This window comes from Bufo bufo, chromosome 4 (genome assembly GCF_905171765.1).
Source record: "Bufo bufo chromosome 4, aBufBuf1.1, whole genome shotgun sequence".
Lineage (NCBI taxonomy): Eukaryota > Metazoa > Chordata > Amphibia > Anura > Bufonidae > Bufo > Bufo bufo.
The window spans coordinates 132,365,297-132,390,128 of record NC_053392.1 but is presented as its reverse complement, the minus strand read 5'-3'; the positions used below and the strand labels follow the sequence as shown (position 1 = coordinate 132,390,128).

Genomic DNA, 24,832 nt, shown 5'->3' with positions numbered 1-24,832 from the left:
GGAGGAGACGTCAGGGTTTCTCAATGGGCGTCTCCTTCTCCCTGGCTGTGCCGCGATCCAATCACAGCAGGGAGCGTCACAGCAAGGGAGAAGGAGATGGCCATTGAGAAACCCTGGCGTCTCCTCCTCCCTGTACCGATGCTCAGTATATGCATACTGAGTGCGAAAAATACACGGGGGCACAGCGGGCGCAGGAGCGATATTTTAAAAAATCAGGCAGGGTGGCAGCATCAGTACCCCGCAAGTGAAGGTATTTATCTCAATTAATATAAAACCATGAAAGGTCCTCTTTAAGAGTGGCATGTGCTGTGTCCCACTAAAGGCCACGCCTGGGGTATCCCTTGCCCCTTGGGAGGTTTCTATGAAATATGTCCCTCTTATAGAGCAAGGAAACGTGGAAAGGCTTCCTTTGTAGATGGTAATGTTGGTACCCAGAGGAAGGATTGCCAGAGTGGTGCAGGGATGGCCTACAGTCTCCGTAGTTGTTATGTACATGTGTCACGGGGTTCCTACCTGGATATCCGTGGATCCCAGACGTGATGTGGTACGAAGCAGTGCAAAAGGGGTAGTTGAACTTGGATGATGAGTAAGTAGAATAAATGGAGTCCAGACTTTGTAGTAATGTTGAACAGTTGCTTTTACTTGGCATGAATTGGTAATCCAAACAGCTTCCAAACGATATCTTGGCTATCAGCAGGTATTGGCTTAACTTTGGCAGGCAAATACTTCTCTGCAACAATCTCAGCTCTGCAGTAGCTATCTCAACTCTGCTATGCTTGGCTGGATAAATAGGAAACTTCCTCTTCTGCTAGAACTCGAGTTAGCTGTAGTGTGTCTCTTACTTATAATCCTAGGAACTTCTTGTCCTGGCTTGTACCGCAAGCTTCGGCTCAGCTTGGAAGGAGGCAATGCAAGCCCAGGAGGGGACAAGCAACCATATAGACTTCGGAGGCAGGGCCCCTGGGCCTAGCAGAGTAGGCAGTGCTCTGCTAGCTAGCACACATCCTCTCCCTAAGGAGGGTGGACTAGAACTGCTTTCTAACTAACTAAACTTCTCCCTCTAGCTACAGAGTGATGGAAGGAAGCAAAAGATTCCTCTCCAGGGAAGCTAATACTGCCAATGTTGCTGCCGTCGTCTGCTGGTGGACCAGATTATTGCACTTGAACATAACAGTTTCAGAAATAAGTATGCACGTTATTAGGTGATGACATAAAATACATTAGATATTATACGTTAGCACATGGGAATGGTAGCAAGGTGTCAAAAGAAGTGGTAATGGCACTCCTGGTCATTACACATGTGTAGCTACACAGGGAGGAGGAGGCAAGGACGGGAGGAGTGGAAGTGGCTTTTATAGTGGTATCTTGCTCCACCTTGGCACTCCCTTGGGCAGTGCAGCGACTGAAGGGCACAGTATTTCTTCCCTCTGGGCAGTCTCTAGCATTGGGGCTCCTACCTGGTGGTAGTTGGGGTGTCCTTGATGGTGACAGCAGGTGTAGGGGCCGACAGATGGTGGAGTCAATAACCAGCCCCGTTTGCAATAAATAAAGTCTTTCTTTACTGGATTGATGATAGGGGTAGTAGTGCATATAGTAGCAAAAGGCACAATTCCAAAGCAGATTACAGTATAGTCTCATTCCGATAGCTGTGTATCGGCAGCAACAATAATGGTAATAGTAGTACGCCCTAACTCTCTCTCTCTCTAAGGACACTTTGAAGTCTCTACAAGTAACCATAAGCACACAACTCTTTACTTGATAACCCTTTCTGTAGTTTTATAGACTGAGAGGTGCAGATTCCTCTCAAAGCGAGTTAGGTGCCAGAGGTAACAATCATTTCCACAGCAGCAAAGCCTAAATGCCTTAAACCCGCAAATACCTTGCTGTTGGAATTCTGCACAGCCTGGATGGCTCTGTGCCTTCTATAAAGTATGGTCTCTGTCCTTCAGGAATCCACTGGTAGTAGAGTAGGCTTTTTGGCAGCTGTAGTCTCAGAGGCAGAGGTTCTCTGGTCTTGGGCCTGGTCTGCAGAAACTTTCACACATGTGTCCTTCCTGTAGCTCTACTCAGACTAAACTCTGTACTAACTATCAGTGGGACTGGGCATACCTGGTCCATCATCCTAGCAACCTAACTAGTATGCCAATATTACCTTTTTCCCATACATGGCTATTAGTTTTACATGGTGCATAGAAAGATAAGTGCTTTAACAATCACAGCAGTTAACTCAGTAACATTAAATTAAATATTTTGGCAATAATTAACTCTTTGCAGTGGTCTACTGGGGTACTACATATGTGTGTAAGGAACTATTTTTGAGGGTGCATAGATACAGTCACCTATTCTGTATGGCTAGTAATAAGCAAATTTATTACTAAAGACATAAAGCCCATACATCTTGATCATGCTTTCTTCTTTTTTATTTTATAATTGTATTTTTATTGAAATATAAAAATACAAATTAGTTTCATCATTTGCAAGGTGTACAAGGTGAAGTGAGCAAGGCAATACGTACAAAGCATTTGGCAGATGAAACTAAAATAAAGTATCTAATATCATGAGCAATTTAAGTCAAATAAACACTAATAAAGACTAAGTGATTACCTAGCTTCTTGTCGTATTAGATCATTTGAAAAGAGAAAGGACAAATATCAACGGTATCCCATCATAAAGAAAATGCTCCTGATGAGGTAGCTACAGAGATTATACTAATAGGGTGGGTATGATCTGAACTATGTCATAACAGAACATTACAGAGAGAAAGTAACAACATAGAAGGAACATTGATAATACAGACATAGACACATTGGGAGATGGGGGGAGGGGGAGTAAGGGGGTATATTATCCTCTTGGGCGCATCTCAGGGTTGCCTAGTAGTCCAATAAATGTCCCATACTTCCCAAATAGCATGGAATAGATCCACCTTATCCTGAAACAGAGCTGTCGTATATGCTAGGGTCCGGACTTCTGATACCTTGGCGTATAGATCGGAGATCTTTGGGGGGTCAGAGCGTTTCCAAAAGCGAGCAATAAGGCAGCGAGCTGCAGTCAACACTTGTATTAACAGTTTAAGTGAATGTTTCCTTATATGTGCAGGTGTGATACTGAGTAGGAAGGATATGGGGTCAGGGGGTATACTACAGCCAAAAAGATCACTCAGAAGAGCGCCGACTCTAGACCAGAAGAGACGTATAAGGGGGCAGTCCCAGAAAATGTGATGTAGCGTTTTCCAAGATGTCCCGCATCTCCAACAAACCCCTGCGACTGCTGGGTTCAATCTATGGAGGAGATCAGGGGTTTGGTACCAATACATTAGTATCTTATACTGGTTCTCCTGAGACAGAACTGACATGGAGAACTTCGCTAATCTCCTTCATATAAGGCGCCACAGCGCGTCAGGTAGAGTTCTTCCCAAGTATTCCTTCCATTGAACCATATAAGAGTGTCTAGTAATCCGTTCTGGGAAAGGGTTTAATAAAATGGATTAGATCTCAGATATCAACCCCCTCATATGTACCCGTCTCCTACAGAGGCACTCAAATGCCATCGGGAGGGAGACAGTTAACCAGGAGAAGAGAAATTGGACAAAATGTCTAATCTGAACATAGAAGTAATTAGTCAAAGAGGGAAGGTTATATTTGTACTGAATGGCTGAAAAAGGTAATAGGTCTCTGGCGATGGGTCAACTATGTCTACGTAGTGGAAAACACTGCGCTGAAATCATAGTCTTGTCGCTGAAGTGGTAAGGCTAGCAGGGAGTAGTGGGTGGTATAGGAAGGAAGTCATGGAAGAGTGGCGAGAGACCAGGGGGTATCTATTACTACAGGTCCGCCCAGTAGTGTGCCTAGGGTGTTTGGCACCCGGGGCAGGTCCTTTCTCTGGCACCCCCCCCCCCCCACCAAAAAAATGGTACCCCCTCACAGCAGTATTGCCCTCATTGTACAACCTTCACAGTAGTTTTGTACAGATGTGTGCCCCCTCACAGTAGTTAGGCCCACATTGTGCCCTCTCACAGTAGTTATGCCCACATTGTGCCCTCTCACAGTAGTTATGCCCACATTGTGCCCCCCTCACAGTAATAATCCCCATTGTGCCCCTTCACAGTAATAATCCCCATTGTGTCCCCTTCACAGTACTAATCCCCATTGTGCCCCCTTTATAGTAATAATGCCCACTGTGCCCCCTTCACAGTAATAATGCCCACTGTGCCCCTTCACAGTAATAATGCCCACTGTGCCCCCTGAACAGTAATAATGCCCATTTTGCCCCCTTCACAGTAATAATGCCAATTGTGCCCCCTTAATAGTAGTAATGCCCACTGTGCTAGTAATGCTCTCTGTGCCCCCTTCATAGTAGAAATCCCCATTGTGCCCTTCACAGTAATAATGCCCACAATGCCCCATTCATTGTAGTAATGCCCTCTGGCTCTGTGCCCCCTTCACATTAGTAATGCCCTCTGTGCCCCCTCCATAGTAGTAATGCCCTCTGTGCCCCCAGCCCACAGCTGTTTGAAGAGAGGGCAGCGCTCATATGAGAGCTGCTTTCTCTGTTCTGTTCACCTGCTCGCCGTAGCATTTGCAGTGATGAGCAGGTAAACAGAGCAGAGAAGGGAGCACTCATACAAAAAAAAAAAAGTGGACAAGCCCTTTAAAGACATACTTGGAAAACATTACATACAGCGCTACAGAACATACAGGGTCATACAGAGCCACATACCTCTTACATCCAGTGACTTCTCTTCTCTGATGTAGATATTCTCTTTCCTCTTCCTCTCCTGTTAGACCAGACCACCATGGTGACTTCTTTCAGCCACGCCTCATCTCTGCAGAGTTTAACAAAGAGACATGTTACTTTCCTACTTTTCCATCATCCTCCCACCTACTCAATACCCCATCCTGCCACCCCCAATACTGTGTCCACTGTGCTCCCCAATACTTTCCTGCAGAAACAGTCCCCCTGAAAATACTGATACCACACAGATGTACTGTACAAAAACACCCTAAATGAGATCCCCAATCTCAGACCAAAGCCCCTTTAGACCTCTATGTCAGACCCCATATAAGACCCCAGTTTTAAACCTCAGATCAGACCCCCATTAGACCTCCATGTAAGACCCCGACCCAATATCAGACCTCAGATAAGACCCCCATATAAGACCCCCCTTAGACCTCCAGAACCACATATCAGACTTCAGACCAGACCCCCATCAGACCTCCAGACTCCCACTAGACCTCCAAACCCCCATATCTGACCCCCATTAGACCTCTAGACTCCCACTAGACCTCCAGACCCCCATTAGACCTCCAGACCCCCATATCTGACCCCCATTAGACCTCCAGACCCCTTAGTCAGACCTCCAGACCCCCATTAGACCTCCAGACCCCTTAGTCAGACCTCCAGACCCCCAGTCAGACCTCTAATCAGACCCACATTAGACCTCCAGACCCCCCAGTCAGACCTCCAGGACCCAATCAGACCTCCAGACTCCCACTAGACCTCCAGACCCCCATATCTGACCCATATTAGACCTCTAGACCCCCCAGTCAGACCTCTAGACCCCCCAGTCAGACCTCCAGACCCCCAATCAGACCCCATTAGACCTCTAGACCCTCCAGTCAGACCTCCAGTTCCCCCAGTCAGACCTCCAGATCCCCAATCAGACCCCCATTAGACCTCCAGACCCCCATTAGACTTCCAGACCCCCATATCTGACCCCCATTAGACCTCCAGACCCCCCAGTCAGACCTCCAGACCCTCAATCAGACCCCCATTAGACCTCTAGACCCCCAGTCAGACCTCCAGACCCCCAATCAGACCCCCTTAGACCTCTAGACCCCCCAGTCAGACCTCCATACCCCCAATCAGACCTCCATTAGACCTACAGACCCCCCAGTCAGAACTCCAGACCCCCATTAGACCTCTAGAACCCCCATTCAGACCTCCAGACCCCCATTAGACATCCAGACCCCCAATCAGACCCCCATTATACCTCCAGACCACCAATCAGACCCCCGTTAGATCTCCAGACCCCCAACTAGACCTCCCAGTCAGACCTCCAGACCCCTATTAGACCACTTCAGACCCCCAGTCAGACCTCCTGACCTCCCCCAGTCAGACCACCTGACCTTCCCCAGGCAGACCTCCTGACCCCCCCCCCAGTCAGACCTCCTGACCCCCCAGTCAGACCTTCTAACCCCCCCAGTCAGAACTCCTGACCCCCCCCCTAGTCAGACCTCCTGACCCCCCAAATCAGACCACTCCCGACCCCCATTAGACCTTTCCAGACCCCCCATTAGACCTCCAGATCAGACCTCAGATCAGACTGTAAAATAATAAAGTCACTTACCTCTGAGCTCTCCTGTCACCACTCTCCCTGTCCTGGCTGTCTTGTTTTCTCAGGGCCCACGCTGTAGTCACCTGACCTCCTGCTGCGTCAGGTCAGAGTGCGCTCTTTACGTCCTGACGTTGCAGGCAGCCAGGACACAGCAGCGCCGGCCCTGAGAAGAGCGAGCAGGAGGAGGGGTAAGTACTGGACAGCGCGCAAAGCGCTTCTCTCCCCTCTCCTCCTGCAGACTAGTGAGAGCTTCCAATATGGAATATGGCACCCCCCTGAGAGCTACCGCCCCCCCCCCCATGTGCACGCCATTGGGTCCGCCATATGGATTTAGTGCAGGCCATGAGGCCCAGGAGTTCACTGGGGGATAATACACTATAGGGGCTAGACCATAGCAGAGAATTAGGGTGGATGGGGACCAACCAGAGTCTCTCTATTTGCATCCATATAGAATAAGGTTTCAGTGATCCCCATGCTGTGACATAGCATAACTGAGATGCCCAGTAATATTTGGTCAGGTCAGGTACTCCCAAACCGCTTTGAGACTTGCTAGACAAAATTACTGATCTAGGGATCCTATGGCGTTTCTCGGCCCATATGAATCTGAAGAGCTGGGACTGGATGGTCTGCAAATCCCTGAGGGGAACCGGAATGGGTTGAGTAAGATTGTCATCTTCACCACCGCGATGCGACCCACAAAGGATATAGGGAGTGTATGCCATTTGGTGAGCAGATCTCTAATTTCTCTATATATGGGAGGAAAATTATCGTAAAGAATCCTCCTTCCAATAAAGGAAAGTTTGCCCTAAGGTTGATGAGTGTCACTGGAGGTTAATTGAAGGGAAGAGCCTAAGTTTTATGGGTGTTGACCTTATATCCTGACAGACATCTAAACTCCTGTAATATGGATTAAAGGTTTGGGAGGGAGGTGTGAAGCTTAGTGAGGGTAAGTAGGACGTTGTATAGGGACAGCTTTAACTCTTTATCTCTAACCATAACACCTTGGACATCTGGGCAAGCCCTAATTTTAGCCGCTAGGGGTTCAATACACATTGCAAATAATAAGGGGGAGAAGGGGCATCCTGATCTTGTCCCTTTGGCAATGTGTATTGGTCGAGACTCGGCATGTGGAAGCTTGATTGTCGGCATGGGGGAGGAGTATAAGCCTCTAATGGCCTGAACAAGGGGGCCAGAGAGACTGTATGCCTTCAAGGTCACAAACAAACGGCCAGCTTAGGCGCTTTTTCGGCGTCCAAACTAAGAAGTAATGCCTCCTCCCCCGAGCGGCCAACCACCTCCAACAAGTCATTGTTCCGTCGTGTATTATCACTACCTTGTCGGCATGGAACAAAAGCTACCTGATCTTTATGGATCAATAAGGGGAGAAAGGCGTTTAAACGAGAAGCCAATATTTTAGTAAAAATCTTGAGGTCTGAGTTCCCTTGACATTTATGGTCACACACTGAACCATGGTGGTGTAAAAAAAAGTGGCATCTAGGAAGAATACAGCTCTCCAGTGGCATAGGGATCGCCATAGCAGCCATAGCAATGGCTATGGGGCCCTACGCCACTGGGGGCCTGCCGCCGACTGAGGATTAAAAAAATAAAATAAAAAATGTGGCGACTGGGCCGGACGTGGCGCTGTGATAGGGGGCGGTCGGACTCGGAGCCGGCGGAGGTAGAGAGGCAGTCTGGGCGGCGGTTCGTCGGAAGTGGAGGAGGCGGGGTCACAGACTAGGAGCGGCACGTACTAGGAAGCTGCGAGTTGAGCTGCTGGAGTGTCGGTGGCTGGCTGGCTCGGCGGGCGGCGCATGCGCAGTATGGAGTACAGTTCAGTTGGTTCAACTTCAAGTGGCTGAGGTGAGGGCTGGCTTGGGAGTGGGACTGAGTCTGACTGAGGCGGCAGCGGCAGTCAGTGGAGAGATGTGGAGACTGGAGTACTGTAACTGGAGTCACTCTGGAGACTAGTGTAGTGGACAAGTAGAGGAGACTGGAGTTATTTCATCTGTGTGTGAGCTACCGCCGGATCTCAAAATCCCTTTAAATAATGCAGCTGCGCCTCCCAGGCTTGAGCAGGTATATGTGTGAATATGGATTAGGGAAGATGCTGAGATCTGGCTGTACCTCACTGTGAGGTACAGCCGGATCTCAGCATCTTCCCTATTCACACATATACCTGCTCAAGCCTGGCAGGCGCAACTGCGCCCGCATTATTTAATAGTGTGGTGTGGTAATGGTTAATGGCATTGGCGAAGACACAGCCACCTAATGGCTGTGTCTTCGCCAAAATGCCATTACCCATTACCACACCACACTATTAAATAATGCATCTGCGCCTGCCAGGCTTGAGCAGGTATATGTGTGAATAGGGAAGATGCTGAGATCCGGTGTGTAGGTGGTTCCCCAAGAATAATATTAAAGATGGCCTCCAAGGTAACAAAAAGGTCTTCATCCCCCGTTGCCTCTGGGAGTCCTCTGACTCTGATGTTATTTCTACGACCCCTATTATCTAGGTCCTCCAGGTGCCAACCCCTGTCCCTAAGGGCTGCGATTAAGATGTTACAGACAAGTGAAGGGCGGAAATGTACATTCATTTTCCAATGAGTCCACACGGTCCACTATGTGCTTAATATCGATGCGGACAGCAGCAATCTCAGCCCTGCAGGCCCCTTTAACTTCAGATATAAGCATTCGAAAGTCCTTCTTTGTGGTACATTTCCCAGGGGATCAGAAGCAGCAGAAGGAGACATAGCAGCCAGAGGAGGGGGGCTTGGAGAAACTAGCCCAGGTGTTTGCAGGGAAGAAAGAGGGAACCACCACCCTCAGTGGCCAAGGCAGTGGGTATACCCTCTGGAGGGTCAGACCAGGAGTCCCCTGAAAGGGGCATATGTAGGCTCCTAGGAGGGTGTTAGGAGGCTGGGGTCTGTGGGATGGATGAGGTCACAGTACCTGGTCTCGTGATCCACCGTTTTGCGCCACTTTCCAGGGCCACCATGTTGTCCCCTGACCTAGTGGGAGCTGCAGGCTGAAACTCCCTTACTGCAGGGGAGAGCTCCACTCTCAGCCTCTGTGATGTGATGTAGGATGGCTGATCTCTCCCTGCAGGAGGGTCTTCCCGTGGTCCCACTAGGGCGCTATGTCGGGTTGGCGAGAGGGAGCAATGGTGGGGGGCTGCGTGGAGCACCTCTCTGGGAGAGGAGTGCTGGGGGTCCGCATCCAGCACTCCTCCAGGGTCCTAGATGGTGAGGGAGATCACGGAGGGGGAGAGGACCTGTGGGGAGCAGTTTTCTTTCAAAATGGAGCCGGTAGTGTGCGAGTCGCTGGCCAGTTTGCTGCGGTGCAGGCGGGAGCTGAGCGCTCAAGCGGCCATCTTAGTCAGTGTCCAGACACTCCCCCTGATCATACTTCCTTCTAATGGCATCCAATCCATATTTTATGACACAAAGTAGACTGACCTTACAACAAGTTCGAGCATGTCAATGTGGCTGAAGAGCAGCGTTTTGCAGATAACTCCTTTCTGCAAATAGAAAAACAATGCTTTCCATGTTGGGACTTCAAAATGAAAATCTGCTATATTCTTTTATTTTCTTTTTGTGACCATCCCATCAAATATGATTGGGAAGCACACTTACCTGCTCCCCGCCGCTGGGTTCCAGCACCTTTGATCCCCTGCTGTCATTGACACGCTGCAGTCTCGTGCCAATGACTGGCCGCAGAGTTGACATGTTCATGGGTCATGGGGGACATGTCCATATGTGACCCCTGTCAAAGCAGATGTTGACGCGCAGTATGTCAATGGCAGTGGAGGACTGCGGGACCAGGAGTCCAGGGTGGGGTACAGGTAAGTATGCTTCCCTCTACAGGTTGGGTGAAGTTGGGTGATCAGGCCGAAAAACCTGATGGAAAACCCATTCATAGGAAGACTGTCTTGAAAATCTGTTTCAACCTAAGAATACCGCCATGTAGTGCTCCGAAACATAACTGTACCTTTATTGTGAAAAAATCTGGTTGTCTCTTGAGAAATGCTTATTCACGTCAGTGATTCAAGTCCATCAAATTGTACGTGTATATTCAGACATCCATTTTTCTCAGTAGAAAGTTGATCTGCAGGAGAAACACGGAAGTATGCATTAGGGTCCATTCACACGTCCATATGTGTTTTGCGGACCCGCAAATTGCGGATTCGCAAACATGGACACCGGCAATGTGCGTTCCGCATTTTGCGGATCGCACATCGCCGGCACTCTCATAGAAAATGCCTTTTCTTGTCCGCAATTGCAGACAAGAATAGGTTCTATTTTTTGGCGGAACGGAAGTGCAGATCAGGAAGTGCGGATCCGCAAATGCGGATACGGACAGCATATTCCGGCCCCATTGAAAATGAATGGGTCCGCACCTGTTCCGCAAAATTGTGGAACGGATGCGGACCCATTTTGCGGACGTGTGAATGGACACTTACTTTGTTCTGTTTTGCAGACAGAGAATTACGGACATCACATGGATGGCTTCTGTGTGTGGACAGTTTATCACTGGTCCATTGCATAGAAAATTGATAAAAAGTTTGTTACAAGAAAGGTTGGATCAACCACAGTAAAAAAAAACGTAGACATCCTGAACTCAGACATTTGTGGATGCAAAATGGTGAGGCAAAACGGTCCGAGGAGTTACATATGCAAAACGTACACGGACATGTGCATAAGGCCTAAGAAAGCACAATTTCAATAGTTGTGCAGTATTGCAGGTGTCTGACTTGTGAACTCATTATTATGCTTTCGTTATTATAATTGTAAGCTGTTACATTTGTATGCCATAATGTTTTGATCAGATATATTCAATTATCGGGTTAGGTTGTTTTTCATCCAGATTGACACAGCATTCTGAGAATCATTAGTCAATTGGTGACGGGATGAAGAACTGATGATCAAGTCAGTCGGGGTGCTGTCGTACATTCAGATTTTTTGATGCAGTTTTTGACCTAAAACCAGGAGTTGATTAAAAAAAAATTAGAAGTAGTTTCTTCCAATACTCTTTTCACTTTTTATGATCCACTTCTGCTTTTGCCTTCAAAAGCTGGGTAAAAAAATATCAGAATGTGTGTCCGTAACCAGTTGTCATTGACTTATTAGACCAATAAATAGATAATTTTTTTGCTGTGATGACTGTAGTATCTAATTTTTAGATGGACGTCATCAATATCCCAGCCCCAGGAGTCTGTCAGGTTTGACCATGCAAAACTGCTGACACCACTATGAAGGTGACCGGGAGAGCATAAAATATACCCTTTTGTGGAGATTTTCTAATAAGGAGTAGTAAGAAAATAACATTTTGGTCTGCCATATTCTGCACCTGGAAGTACCCACGGTGGGGCATCACTGTAAAGGACACTGTCTCTGCATTGAGCTGCTTCACAGCTCCTTACCCCTGCTTTGAGTGACAGCTGTAGACAGTGGTCTCCTGGTTGGATGCTACAGCTGTCACTTAAAGCTGAGCGGCACTACACAGTGAAACCCCACCTCCTGGGCACTTGCAAGACTAAAATCTGGCAGTATAAAACTTCATATTTGCACTACTCCTGATGAGAAAAGCTACCCCACAGTTATGCTTATACAGGGAGTGCAGAATTATTAGGCAAGTTGTATTTTTGAGGATTAATTTTATTATTGAACAACAACCATGTTCTCAATGAACCCAAAAAACTCATTAATATCAAAGCTGAATATTTTTGGAAGTAGTTTTTAGTTTGTTTTTAGTTTTAGCTATTTTAGGGGGATATCTGTGTGTGCAGGTGACTATTACTGTGCATAATTATTAGGCAACTTAACAAAAAACAAATATATACCCATTTCAATTACTTATTTTTACCAGTGAAACCAATATAACATCTCAACATTCACAAATATACATTTCTGACATTCAAAAACAAAACAAAAACAAATCAGTGACCAATATAGCCACCCCTTTCTTTGCAAAGACACTCAAAAGCCTGCCATCCATGGATTCTGTCAGTGTTTTGATCTGTTCACCATCAACATTGCGTGCAGGAGCAACCACAGCCTCCCAGACACTGTTCAGAGAGGTGTACTGTTTTCCCTCCTTGTAAATCTCACATTTGATGATGGACCACAGGTTCTCAATGGGGTTGAGATCAGGTGAACAAGGAGGCCATGTCATTAGATTTTCTTCTTTTATACCCTTTCTTGCCAGCCACGCTGTGGAGTACTTGGACGCGTGTGATGGAGCATTGTCCTGCATGAAAATCATGTTTTTCTTGAAGGATGCAGACTTCTTCCTGTACCACTGCTTGAAGAAGGTGTCTTCCAGAAACTGGCAGTAGGACTGGGAGTTGAGCTTGACTCCATCCTCAACCCGAAAAGGCCCCACAAGCTCATCTTTGATGATACCAGCCCAAACCAGTACTCCACCTCCACCTTGCTGGCGTCTGAGTCGGACTGGAGCTCTCTGCCCTTTACCAATCCAGCCACGGGCCCATCCATCTGGCCCATCAAGACTCACTCTCATTTCATCAGTCCATAAAACCTTAGAAAAATCAGTCTTGAGATATTTCTTGGCCCAGTCTTGACGTTTCAGCTTGTGTGTCTTGTTCAGTGGTGGTCGTCTTTCAGCCTTTCTTACCTTGGCCATGTCTCTGAGTATTGCACACCTTGTGCTTTTGGGCACTCCAGTGATGTTGCAGCTCTGAAATATGGCCAAACTGGTGGCAAGTGGCATCTTGGCAGCTGCACGCTTGACTTTTCTCAGTTCATGGGCAGTTATTTTGCGCCTTGGTTTTTCCACACGCTTCTTGCGACCCTGTTGACTATTTTGAATGAAACGCTTGATTGTTCGATGATCACGCTTCAGAAGCTTTGCAATTTTAAGAGTGCTGCATCCCTCTGCAAGATATCTCACTATTTTTGACTTTTCTGAGCCTGTCAAGTCCTTCTTTTGACCCATTTTGCCAAAGGAAAGGAAGTTGCCTAATAATTATGCACACCTGATATAGGGTGTTGATGTCATTAGACCACACCCCTTCTCATTACAGAGATGCACATCACCTAATATGCTTAATTGGTAGTAGGCTTTCGAGCCTATACAGCTTGGAGTAAGACAACATGCATAAAGAGGATGATGTGGTCAAAATACTCATTTGCCTAATAATTCTGCATGCAGTGTACTGTGCTCCCCTTTGTAGTGCTGTCAGAGACATAGTGCTGACACACTCTCTTTAAATACTGCCCCCAGCAGCTTTTACTAGTTCTCCTATTTGGTGACCAATCAAGTACCAGTCATAAATAAGTTATTAAAGGGGTTATCCCATGAAAAACATTCATTATCTATCCACAGAGGAGATGATGGGTGTTGTAGGCACTCTCTGCTCAGAGCAGCTATGACCAGTGACATAATATTCACCCTTTGTGCAATCAGCTGGTTGAACACTTAGCTATCCTGTATATCGCTTTTATTTAATTGTTCCTTTTTCATTTTCCTTGCAGCAATTATCAACCCCAAACAGCCAAAAGAATCTCCGAAATGCTTCAGTTTTGACTACTCGTACTGGTCCCATACTTCCGTGAGTAATGAAAATCGGAATCTCAACAGGACTACTGAACATTCAGATAACTGCAAACCTAGAATTACTGATCAGTAGCACAGCCAATATAAAGGCAATACAAAGGACGGCATTGGTAGGACCAGAGGTGGCAGCTGACGGGCAGCCAAAAACTGCTCAGTCATGGAAGCCACGGCTGTTTTCTATTAGATCGGAGGCCCACAACCTTTCAGTGATGGTGGGAAGCAACAAGCAATTCAAAAATAGAGGGGAGAAATTTTGAATGTGGATAAACAAAAAACATGAAATTGCAAACATTTGCTGATAAATATTTTAGTGTGACCTTTAGCACTAGTATTATGCCATTCAAGTTGGCACTGATTGGTGGGATAGCTCTGCAACAATGTCAATTGTCAGTACATATGGTCATCACTCCGGATTCCCATAGTGAGCCACACAGCAGGGGGTCGTGAGCCACATGTGGCTCCTGAGCCACTGGTTGGGGACCACTGTATTAGATACTGATTTATTGCTTGCTTATTTTTAGGGTATATTCACACATAATATTTGAGGTGCGGGTAACACTGCATCTGGAAAAAACACAAACATTTTTGTCGTCCATTTTTTACAGGTAAAACATATTGCATGTGTTTTTTCTGATGTGGTTTTCATGCAGTTCTGTCTGTCAGCCATTATGTGTTACTAACCCCTTAATGACTGCGTGCAAAACTGTATGGCCATTAACAATAAGGAAGCGATTGGCAATACAACAGAACTGAAAGTTTCTGCGCTTGTATGGCCGTGTAGTCTTCTGCCATATCGCAAATACATCTCGACCAGTGGTGGCGACATCTAGTCCTACCATTATAACATTTCTCCTACCAGGATGAGAGGAGAAGACTGGCTAGCTCTGCCAAGAAATATCTCATGTCTATGGTCATCCTATATTTATGTTTTACTTTCATCTTATGTCAGCAGATCCAGTAGGCCGCAGATTAGATCTTAGGCCGTAGAGATTAAATTGATGATAGATGCCACCAAAATTGTCCACATTTACCAATGAATACTATTTGGTTGCATCTTATGTGTGATGTTTCAGCTCTAGTTGATCACTCTTGTGGTAATATTTTGTACATACCTTAAGTTTGATTGACATATCCATATACAACTGTCTTGTATCGATGATAACTCTGTTCTATTCATCACGCTTTCTATAGGGATACAGTATATTTAATAACATGCCATCTGAATGCATAGCAACTGCCAACTGTAGCATTGCCAACTGTCCCAAATTTGCTGGGACTGTGCCTGATTTTCAGAGACAGTCCTGGAAAATTTGCCCTGTTCCAGGCCGAAAATGGGTGGGGTTAATACAAATCCCATCCACAAGTGGGTGTTTCCTGGCGGGTCTGGGGCCTTCCCACGGGCGAGTCTTATATGCCCCGACTTTACCAACTGAGATGTTGGTAAGTATGTGAATGTGTGAAAATCAATGGAGGCTCAATTTAATGCATATACGAGGCTTCAGCTGCCACAAATTGAAAATGCCCTCACCTGTTGTGCCACACAACACTGTAATACATCCGCTTCTATAAATGTCATTGGAAATGTATACTTATGTGTGAGGCCTTGCATCAAGTAGCATTCTTACTACATGCATTGCCTGAGGTAGAAGTCGCTACGGGGTCCAGGAGCCTGAGAGGGTCCAAAAGCCCCATAAGAAGACATCAGTATTCTAAAAAGCACATAGGATGTGGGGGCCCCATTACAGATTTTGGGCTGGGCCCAGGATCTGCAAGTTCTGCTATCTCTAGTTTACAGACTTTTTGAACCCAAGGAGTTAAGGCCCCACAATTCTTTAGTTCTGCACTGAAGTCATTGTGCCCTAGAGAGTAGCATTTATTTCAGGAGTGATTGATACCATAAGTACCTGGAGCATAGCAACATAGAGACAGATGCTTGATTATGACTATGAGCTGAAAGCAGATGGAGAGGACACCATAGAGAGTTTTTTTAGCACCCAAAAAGGTTACGCAACAGTCACACTCAAGTAGTTGTGTGATATCAAGTATATAAATTGATATATGAGGTATGAACTATGAAATTATCTCATATACAGGATGAGGACAGTCAGTTCGCCGGGCAACAACAGGTCTACCGTGACATTGGGGAGGAGATGTTACTCCATGCCTTTGAAGGATACAATGTGTGTATTTTCGCCTATGGACAGACTGGAGCTGGTAAATCTTATACCATGATGGGCAAACAGGAGCCAAACCAACAAGGAATCATACCCCAGGTAACAACACCATATCAAGAGGAGCAGCCTTCTTGGAAGAGTATGCTCTATTTCTCAACAGCATTAATTCTGGATGTAGATTTCTATCATGCAAATATTACACAGTTTACACCTAAATATCAGACAACTATTAAGGTACACATGCTGAATATTCAGTTTTGAACAGCTTCAAAGGCTCTTCATCTATGTGAGCTTGTTATCTGGATATTGATATGGAAAAAGTTAAAACGGTTCATTTATAATTTCAAATATTGATATTATATCAATATTTGACACTGCTGTTCTGTAAGTTTCTGAATCATACTCTTTGTAAGCACATGTTCTAACTCTGCAATGTCTGCTATAAGCTGTATATAGACTTCAGGGATATGTATCCAGACAAAATTTGGGTGGTACTAACTCTCCTTGGGGAGAGAGCGCCTTAGTCGGCATGAGGAGACTTATAGGACATACGTGCTCTTCTGGAATTCTGGGAGGGAAGGGATGCAAATGAGCTCTTAACAAGCTCTGCCTCTAATGCCACCAGATGTAAGGCAGCTATCCTATAAGTCAATGTTCGGCTCTTTAAATAGGCCTTGAGACATGACTCTATATTAAATAAGCCAGCACCTCATCTGCATCCAGACAAAAGAACTCCTCTGGTTTCCTGCTTAATAGCCACCATGATTCCAGATGTTATCCTAAGGAGGTATATAGGTTTTTGTTACAACAGTTGGCATAATCGGATTGGTTAATTTGAAACCCAGGACCTTTCCTTATAAATTAAAGAACTTTTTGGAGGAAGGGCCAGAAGAGGTATCCCACATGTCCTGTCTAGGTGTGATTCTTTTCATGACCAGTCATATACTCTAACTGATGGAGAAAATCTAATAATTTGGATTATCACAGACAATTGGTTGGATATAAAAATCCTACCATGACAATGTCCATCTGATTAGAACCAAAATGACTCACTGCAAACTGTTAGCCCTGTAAATTAATTAAAGGGTTTTTCTGATACTTTTATAGGATATAAAAGTCCCAGAAAAACCCCTTTAACACATTTGGTCAATGCCATTTGAGTATAGCCCTATATATATTACTGATCATTGTTAATACTATTTTGCTGAAACTAGAGTGGTTATACTAAGGTCTAGCCTTTGTCCTTTTTGGACCGTGCCTAATTGTTAGAATGGACAATAAGCTAATCACAAAGTGTCTTTCTGCAGGAACCCTCAATGATGAGCTGTAATTTTTAGGAAGTTCTGGCCAGGAAGTCCTGGCCACTACAAGGACAGTAAGACATTGCACAGTGTCCATTCAAACCACTGGTTTGTCTGTGTAATACAGGACAGGGTAGGTCCTCCAGAGTGAGAGATGCTCTTTGTAACTGTTCTTCACTCTGGCCAAGATATGAAGATCCATAACCTGGACAACCCCTTTAACCACAGTATCTACAATAAAGGTACAAGCCAGTTGTTCAGCTGGCCACAAATGGCTAAGCCACGCCCACCTGCAGCACCCAATGGCCGCACAAATTCACCGCAAAATTGTGCAGCCATTGGTTGCTGCTGGTGGGTGTGGCTTGGCCAGTTGCACCATGGGGTTGCACCCTAAGGCCTCTTTCACACTGGTGTTTTTGATCAGTGTTTTTAATATATTTTTAAAGCCAAATTTGAAATTAAAACAGATAAAACCAAAAATCTTTCCATTATCCACTCTTGGCTTTAGTTAAAAAAAAAAAAAGGGCGATAAACACTGATGAAATACAGAAGAGTGAATGTGCACGGTGCAGTAACTGCACTCGAATTGATCTAATTCTCTTCACCTATACAACAAATGTCTTAGGGACAGTCAGCCTGTCGTATCACACTAGAAGGATGCGTCCTGCTATAAGGTTATCTAAGGAGATGGACGTCATGCTGTGATGCACCGCTGTCATTCACGTCTGGCCATTATACTCTCGGGCCCCGGTGACATTTATGGTCTTTGAAAGTTTCCATTAAATAGCAGTGCGCTTGCAACCTTAATTTCCTGCCATTATAATAATGACATTACATGCAGAAAATGACTGCGCTGTTTATGTCAAAGGTATGCCGCATGGTTTTGAGGGATCACTGTCTAAGCGGGGGTTAACTTGCTGCTTTTAATCTGTTTAACCCCTCACTCGCTGAATTATTCATTGACGCCTCACAGTCTATAAAATATTCAAGATATCCACTGTGTCTGTGAATTATTAATTAACCATACACTGTCTGTAAAGTGTTAACCTCTTGATGACTGTGACTTGATGGTCTCAGTGACAGGTTTATTAATCATACATGCATATTATATATATATATATATATATATATATATATATATATATATATATTAAACCTTTGACATCATTAAACCTTTGTGTTTCAGCTTTGTGAAGATCTCTTTTCACGGATCAGTGACACGACAAATGACAACATGTCTTATTCTGTGGAGGTATGTGTTCTCATCAGTCTCTATACATTTAATCAGAATTTGAGAGGAAGGCTATAAAGTGACAGCATATTGGTAGAAAATGCTGTCGCTTTATCAGGTCCAACCTCTGCGACCCGCGCCGATCCTGAGAATTCAGTGGACGCTGCATCCCCTTCACTCATTTCCTCCTTCATAGCAGTACCCTGGTCGCCCATTGTGCAGGAAACTGCAGTATGCCTCAATTCAAGTGAACGGGGCTGGAGCTGAATGTCAGGGAGAGCTGAATGTCAGGGAGAGCTGAATGTCAAGGAGAGCTGAATGGCAGAGAGAGCTGAATGTCAGGGAGAGCTGAATGTCAGGGAGAGCTGAATGTCAGGGAGAGCTGAATGTCAGGGAGAGCTGAATGGCAGGGAGAGCTGAATGGCAGGGAGAGCTGAATGTCAGGGAGAGCTGAATGTCAGGGAGAGCTGAATGGCAGGGAGAGCTGAATGGCAGGGAGAGCTGAATGGCAGGGAGAGCTGTTGCACTTAGAAAGGGGAGCAGCACTAAACCAGTGCTGCATCCCTATGGTTCTCAGGGCCAGTGGGGATATCGGACATTGGACACCTACCAGTCATATAGTGATGGCATAATCTCTTGATATGCCATCACTTTATAAGAATGAAATACAGTACCCCTTTAATAGTGCGATTGGAATAGAGATTACTGTTATTTTAAATGAAAATTGTGTGCTGTCTTCTATAAAACATAGTTTTTTGGAAGGGTACTCCAGGACTTTTATACTGATGGCCAATCCTTAGGGTAGGCTCTCAATATCAGATCGGCAGGGGTCTTACTCCCAGCACCGCTACTGATCTGCTGTTCTGCAGGAGGTCCAGAGAAGGAAAATGGCACTGGAACTACATAGATGGAGCTGGTTATTGCAGGGTCGCTCCCACTGACAAATGGGAATTGGACCCTGCTGATCTGGTATTGATCTGGTATTGATGACCTATCCTAAGAACCCCATTAAGGCCAAACACTGTCGGATGTGTCTCTAATACAGTACAACAGATACAAAAATAGAATCTATTATATTTAGCTTATTTAGTTTAATTTACCACACAGCAAAAAAAAAAGTATTGTATGAAAGCTGGCCTGGTAGACGGGTTTTACAGGACCAACAGTATGAGATCAGTGGGGGTCCAACGCCCAACACCCCCACTAATAAGCTGTTTCTGGTAGAAAACAGTGTACAGAGCTGGGACAACGTCAAGCACTTATAGGGTTTAAAGCAGGGGTGCACAACCTGCGGTCCTCCGTACCATTCTGTGCCGCCCCCAACCATCTGGTAACAAACATGTATGTCTATGTCTTGTGGCTGCTCACATGTATCTTTCATGTATTCTCCCATTAGAAGTGTAATTAGACAGTTAACGCATTTCAAACAATTATGTTCTTAATCGTAACTGAATGTGACCACATCTGATTGGGATTTAAAGGAGAAATAACTCCACCTACTAATGGTGAGGGTAAGAATGTGAAACATTCCAATTTAACCCTTATGGATGCTGGCCACATTAACTCCCCACAAAAAACATAAAATAAAATTACTTGAAAAACCACATCATGTATTTGTTGTTCTGAAAACATCTACATAAATATGTGTATCAAAAGTATACCATAAATATAATAATATTCACATATCAAAATTTATATAAAATACGAAATATGTGAACAGTATTAAAAGTGTCCAGACAATAAAATCAATTTGTTAGTATATCATCTCTTTCAGTCTGTAACCAAACATATTTGGCATTATCGAATGACAAAGAAGAATAGGGGCTCAAAACAAAACAAAAAAAATAATAAAAATACATGAGTTCTTTTCTCATATTAAGCCCCTGAGGGCTTAATATGATAAATGTATATATTATATATACTGTATGTTCAATATGCTATAAATACAGTATTTCAGTTGGTAATACCCCTTTAAGTTTTATTTTTGGCCCTTGGAATTGGTTCAGGCTGACAATGTGGCCCCCAACCAGAAAAAGTAGTGCACCCCTGGTTTAAAGGACACCTCCTTTTCAGTGAAGATGCAAATATGTCCACATTTCATATGCAGGGGAAATTTAATATTAGTATTTAGTATTGAAGGCAATAGACAACCAAGTAAAGCAGTTACCAAGATCAAAAGATATATATAAGATAGATAGATAGATAGATAGATAGATAGATAGATAGATAGATAGATAGATAGATAGATAGATAGAAAGAAGATTACAATGTGTGTTCAGCCCCATGGAATATGTTGGTGCTATATAGACAATATAGGTAAATGTACTGCTTTTATAACATAGTATTACTTTCTAATATTGTACATATCTAGCCTATTTTGCTAGGCATCCAAAGTACTTTGTTGTGCTTTACTTTGAATTGTCTCTTTTTGGTTGAGTTTCATTTCCCTGAAGAATACTTATTTTTATTCCACTGCATCTTAGGTCAGTTATATGGAGATATACTGTGAGCGTGTCAGAGACCTCTTAAATCCAAAGAATAAGGGGAATCTTCGTGTCCGTGAGCACCCACTCCTAGGACCTTATGTGGAAGACTTGTCAAAGTTGGCTGTCACCTCCTACCAAGACATTCAATATCTAATGGACTCAGGCAATAAAGCCAGGTACTCTGCTTGTAGCACTATCTGAATGATGTGGTTAATACCTCTGCCTTGTTCAAAAGATGACAATGGGGTGATCTTCACTAAACCTACAGTCTGCAACCAAAGGGACCATCAGTCTTAATCCATAGAGTGCAATGCTTCACTTACTCTTCCCAGATTATGAGGAATGAACGTTCATACGAATGAGCGTTCTCTATAATCTGCCCGTGTAAAAGTGCTGCAGATCACCCGATGAATAAGCAAGACTCTCATTCATCGGGTGACATGATCTGAGGTGCAGACAACTAAATCATCATTTCTGGGCAACAATTTGTGCTGTGTAAATGGTGATCTGCTGCCCAGAAACAATTAATTTGTATGAGGATGAGAGATTGCAGTATCAATTGCTTGTCCCTGAACAGTGGAGGTGATTGGTGATGAGCAGGCAATTGTGGGGAAGGAACGCTCCCTTCCTGATAATTGTCTACTAGGCAACATGGTGTAATTGCACCTTAACATCTGCATGGAGTTTTTTGGAGATGTGCAATGACCGGGTTTAAGGTGGCCCCAATGCTACGCTGGGTCCCCCAGACACCGGCAAGGTGTTACCACATGTTGCTGGCCTCCGGAAGAGATGGTAAGACCTGGTGCACCCCAATGGGAAATAAGTCCAGGGAGACAGGGTCTGCAGTCAAGCAGTGTGCTTCTTTACTGGAGAAATTCAGTTACAAAACAATACAGGCGAGGCATAGGGCTGGCTCCTCCAGTCTCCTCCTTGGCAGAGGAAGGGTTTGATGCTGAGGAAAGGCCTGAGCTAGCGTAGTGATGAGCGGGAGGTGCCATATTCGGTTTCGCGATATTTCGCGAATATTCGCATGAATATTCGTGTTATATTCGTCGAAATCGAATATTCGCAATTATTCCAATTATCGCGAAATTATTTTTCGCATATTGCGAAAATTTATCTTGATAGTATAAGGCAACGTTCCTATGCTAATGACTATGGCTAGGCTAATATGTGTATATTACGAAATTTTGTAATATTGCTCTAACTTCGTCTCTTAGAATATTACGAATATTCTAAAAGACGAAGTTAGAGCAATATTAAGAACATTTGCAAAAGTCGAAATTGCGATGCGAGTAATATAACACGAAATAGTCGCATGAAGATTTAAACTTAGCACTGCTATATTCCATATTCTAGCCTAATATGGAATATAGCTGTGTTAAGTTAGCACTGCTATATTCCATATTAGGCTAGAATATGGAATATAGCTGTGCTAAATTGAAATCTTCATGCGACTATTTCGTGTTATATTACTCGCATCGCAATTTCGACTTTTGCAAATGTTCTTAATATTGCTCTAACTTCGTCTTTTAGAATATTCGTAATATTCTAAAAGATGAAGTTAGAGCAATATTACGAAATTTCGTAAAATACACATAGATTGTATTTAAGCTAATATACTGCTATAGTAATAATTTTTAATAGTGTACATATTTTACAAAACTTAAGTTCAGAAGAGGCAAAAAAAATTACAGGAAAAAAAAGGGATTATAGCACTATATTAGCTAAATTACAATCTATATGTGTATTTTAAGAAATTTCGTAATATTGCTCTAACTTCGTCTTTTAGAATATTCGTAATATTCTAAGAGACGAAGTTAGAGCAATATTACGAAATTTCTAAAAGACGAAGTTAGAGCAATATTAAGAACATTTGAAAAAGTCGAAATTGCGATGCGACTAATATAACACGAAATATTCGCATGAAGATTTCAACTTAGCACAGCTATACTCCATATTCTAGCCTAATATGGAATATAGCAGTGCTAACTTAGCACAGCTATATTCCATATTAGGCTAGAATATGGAGTATAGCAGTGCTAAGTTGAAATCTTCATGCGAATATTTCGTGTTATATTACTCGATGCGTTCTATTAAATTGCGATGCGACTAATATAACACGAAATATTCGCATGAAGATTTCAACTTAGCGCTGCTAAGTTGAAATCTTCATGCGAATATTTCGTGTTATATTACTCGATGCGTTCTATTAAATTGCGATGCGACTAATATAACACGAAATATTCGCATGAAGATTTCAACTTAGCACAGCTATACTCCATATTCTAGCCTAATATAGAATATAGCAGTGCTAACTTAGCACAGCTATATTCCATATTGGGATAGAATATGGAGTATAGCAGTGCTAAGTTGAAATCTTCATGCGAATATTTCGTGTTATATTACTCGCATCGCAATTGCGACTATTGCGAAATTTCGTAAAATACACATATAGATTAGATTGTAATTTAGCTAATATGGAATATAGCAGTAAGTTGAAAGCGCCACTGACTGGAGCAGCCAGGAAGCCAGGAATCCAAAGGACAGGTAAGAACAACTTTAGGGAAGTGGGAAAGAAAAAAATATAATAAAAAAAAAAAAAGAAAAAAAACGAATATTCTATTTCGCGAATATATAGAACGATATTCTAAATATTCGCGAAATCTCGAAATTGCGATATTCGAGAAAAAAATTCGCAATTCGAATATTCGCGCTCAACACTAAGCTAGCGGTCCCTCTCTCTTAGAAGGCTGGTACCCTGGCCGAAGGCTGGAGGCCCACGATCTGTATCTCAGTAGTCCGGGTTGCCTCTTGGTCACAGAGCTGGTGATCCATTGTCTGTGGCTCAGCATCCCCATTTCAGGGTCTTCTTCTGGTCACTCATGAAGGTTGGCAGAGTCTTCCTCTCCAAGCACTGGTCACAGGCCGTATCTAAAGGCTCATGGACCCTTGAGCAAGAGTTCAGCGTGGGCCCCCCTTCCTTCAGTGCTTTGTGGCCAGGGGCAGGGAAGCACATAGCCTTCAGGCTGCCTGAGGCAAAAACTGAAACGGCAGCCCCCCATCCCCATGGCAAATTATTGACCTAAGCCCTTCCTTCTAGCCAGTGGTTTAACTTGACCAGCATGGACTTTCTATAATACCGGTGTCTTATGTGGTACAAGGGTCTATGGGCCCCATCAAGCTCGGTAGCATCTGCTACCTCTGCACCCCCTATAGCTATGCTCCTGACAGGTCCCTAACTGCAGAACACTAGGGGCTTTGACTGCTCTCTTTATATACAATTTCTAGCTGAACTAGAACCTTCTAGCACAAACAGATACATTGTTACAACTCCCGTCTCTTATAGACTTGCATTACAGCAATTTTTCTGGACACAAACAGGTTTTCAGACATAACAGCACAGCTAAACCAGGCATTCAAAAGGTCAGTCTGTCTGGGTTTTGTGGTAAATAAGTCTCTTTTTCCCTCCAAAATATGCTTTTCTTTGGCAGCTGTGGAAAATTACCAACCTTTCATTCAAAGTCCCAAAAGTCTCTCACGATTCTTTAACCCTTTCCACAGAGCCTCCCAAATACAGTGCAAATGAATGAACAGGATATATATCACAGCATACAAAATGCAGTTACATGGTATTTAACAGTGCAAGTTAACCTTTTTAAGTAAAATAAAGTAAGAAGTTTATAACTTTGCATAGGGGAAATAGGCAAACGTCCAGACTTCAAAGCACC

General features: G+C 44.0%; 1 protein-coding gene across 1 annotated transcript in view; it reads left to right on the top strand.

Moving 5' to 3' along the window:
- KIF1A (kinesin family member 1A) overlaps positions 1-24,832 on the top strand; it is a 159,486-nt gene that overhangs the window by 2,438 nt on the left and 132,216 nt on the right. The window contains 4 exon segments of the mRNA XM_040427918.1: positions 13,828-13,904; positions 16,003-16,182; positions 18,571-18,636; positions 21,099-21,277. Of these exon segments, the coding sequence (XP_040283852.1) occupies positions 13,828-13,904; positions 16,003-16,182; positions 18,571-18,636; positions 21,099-21,277 (502 nt within the window).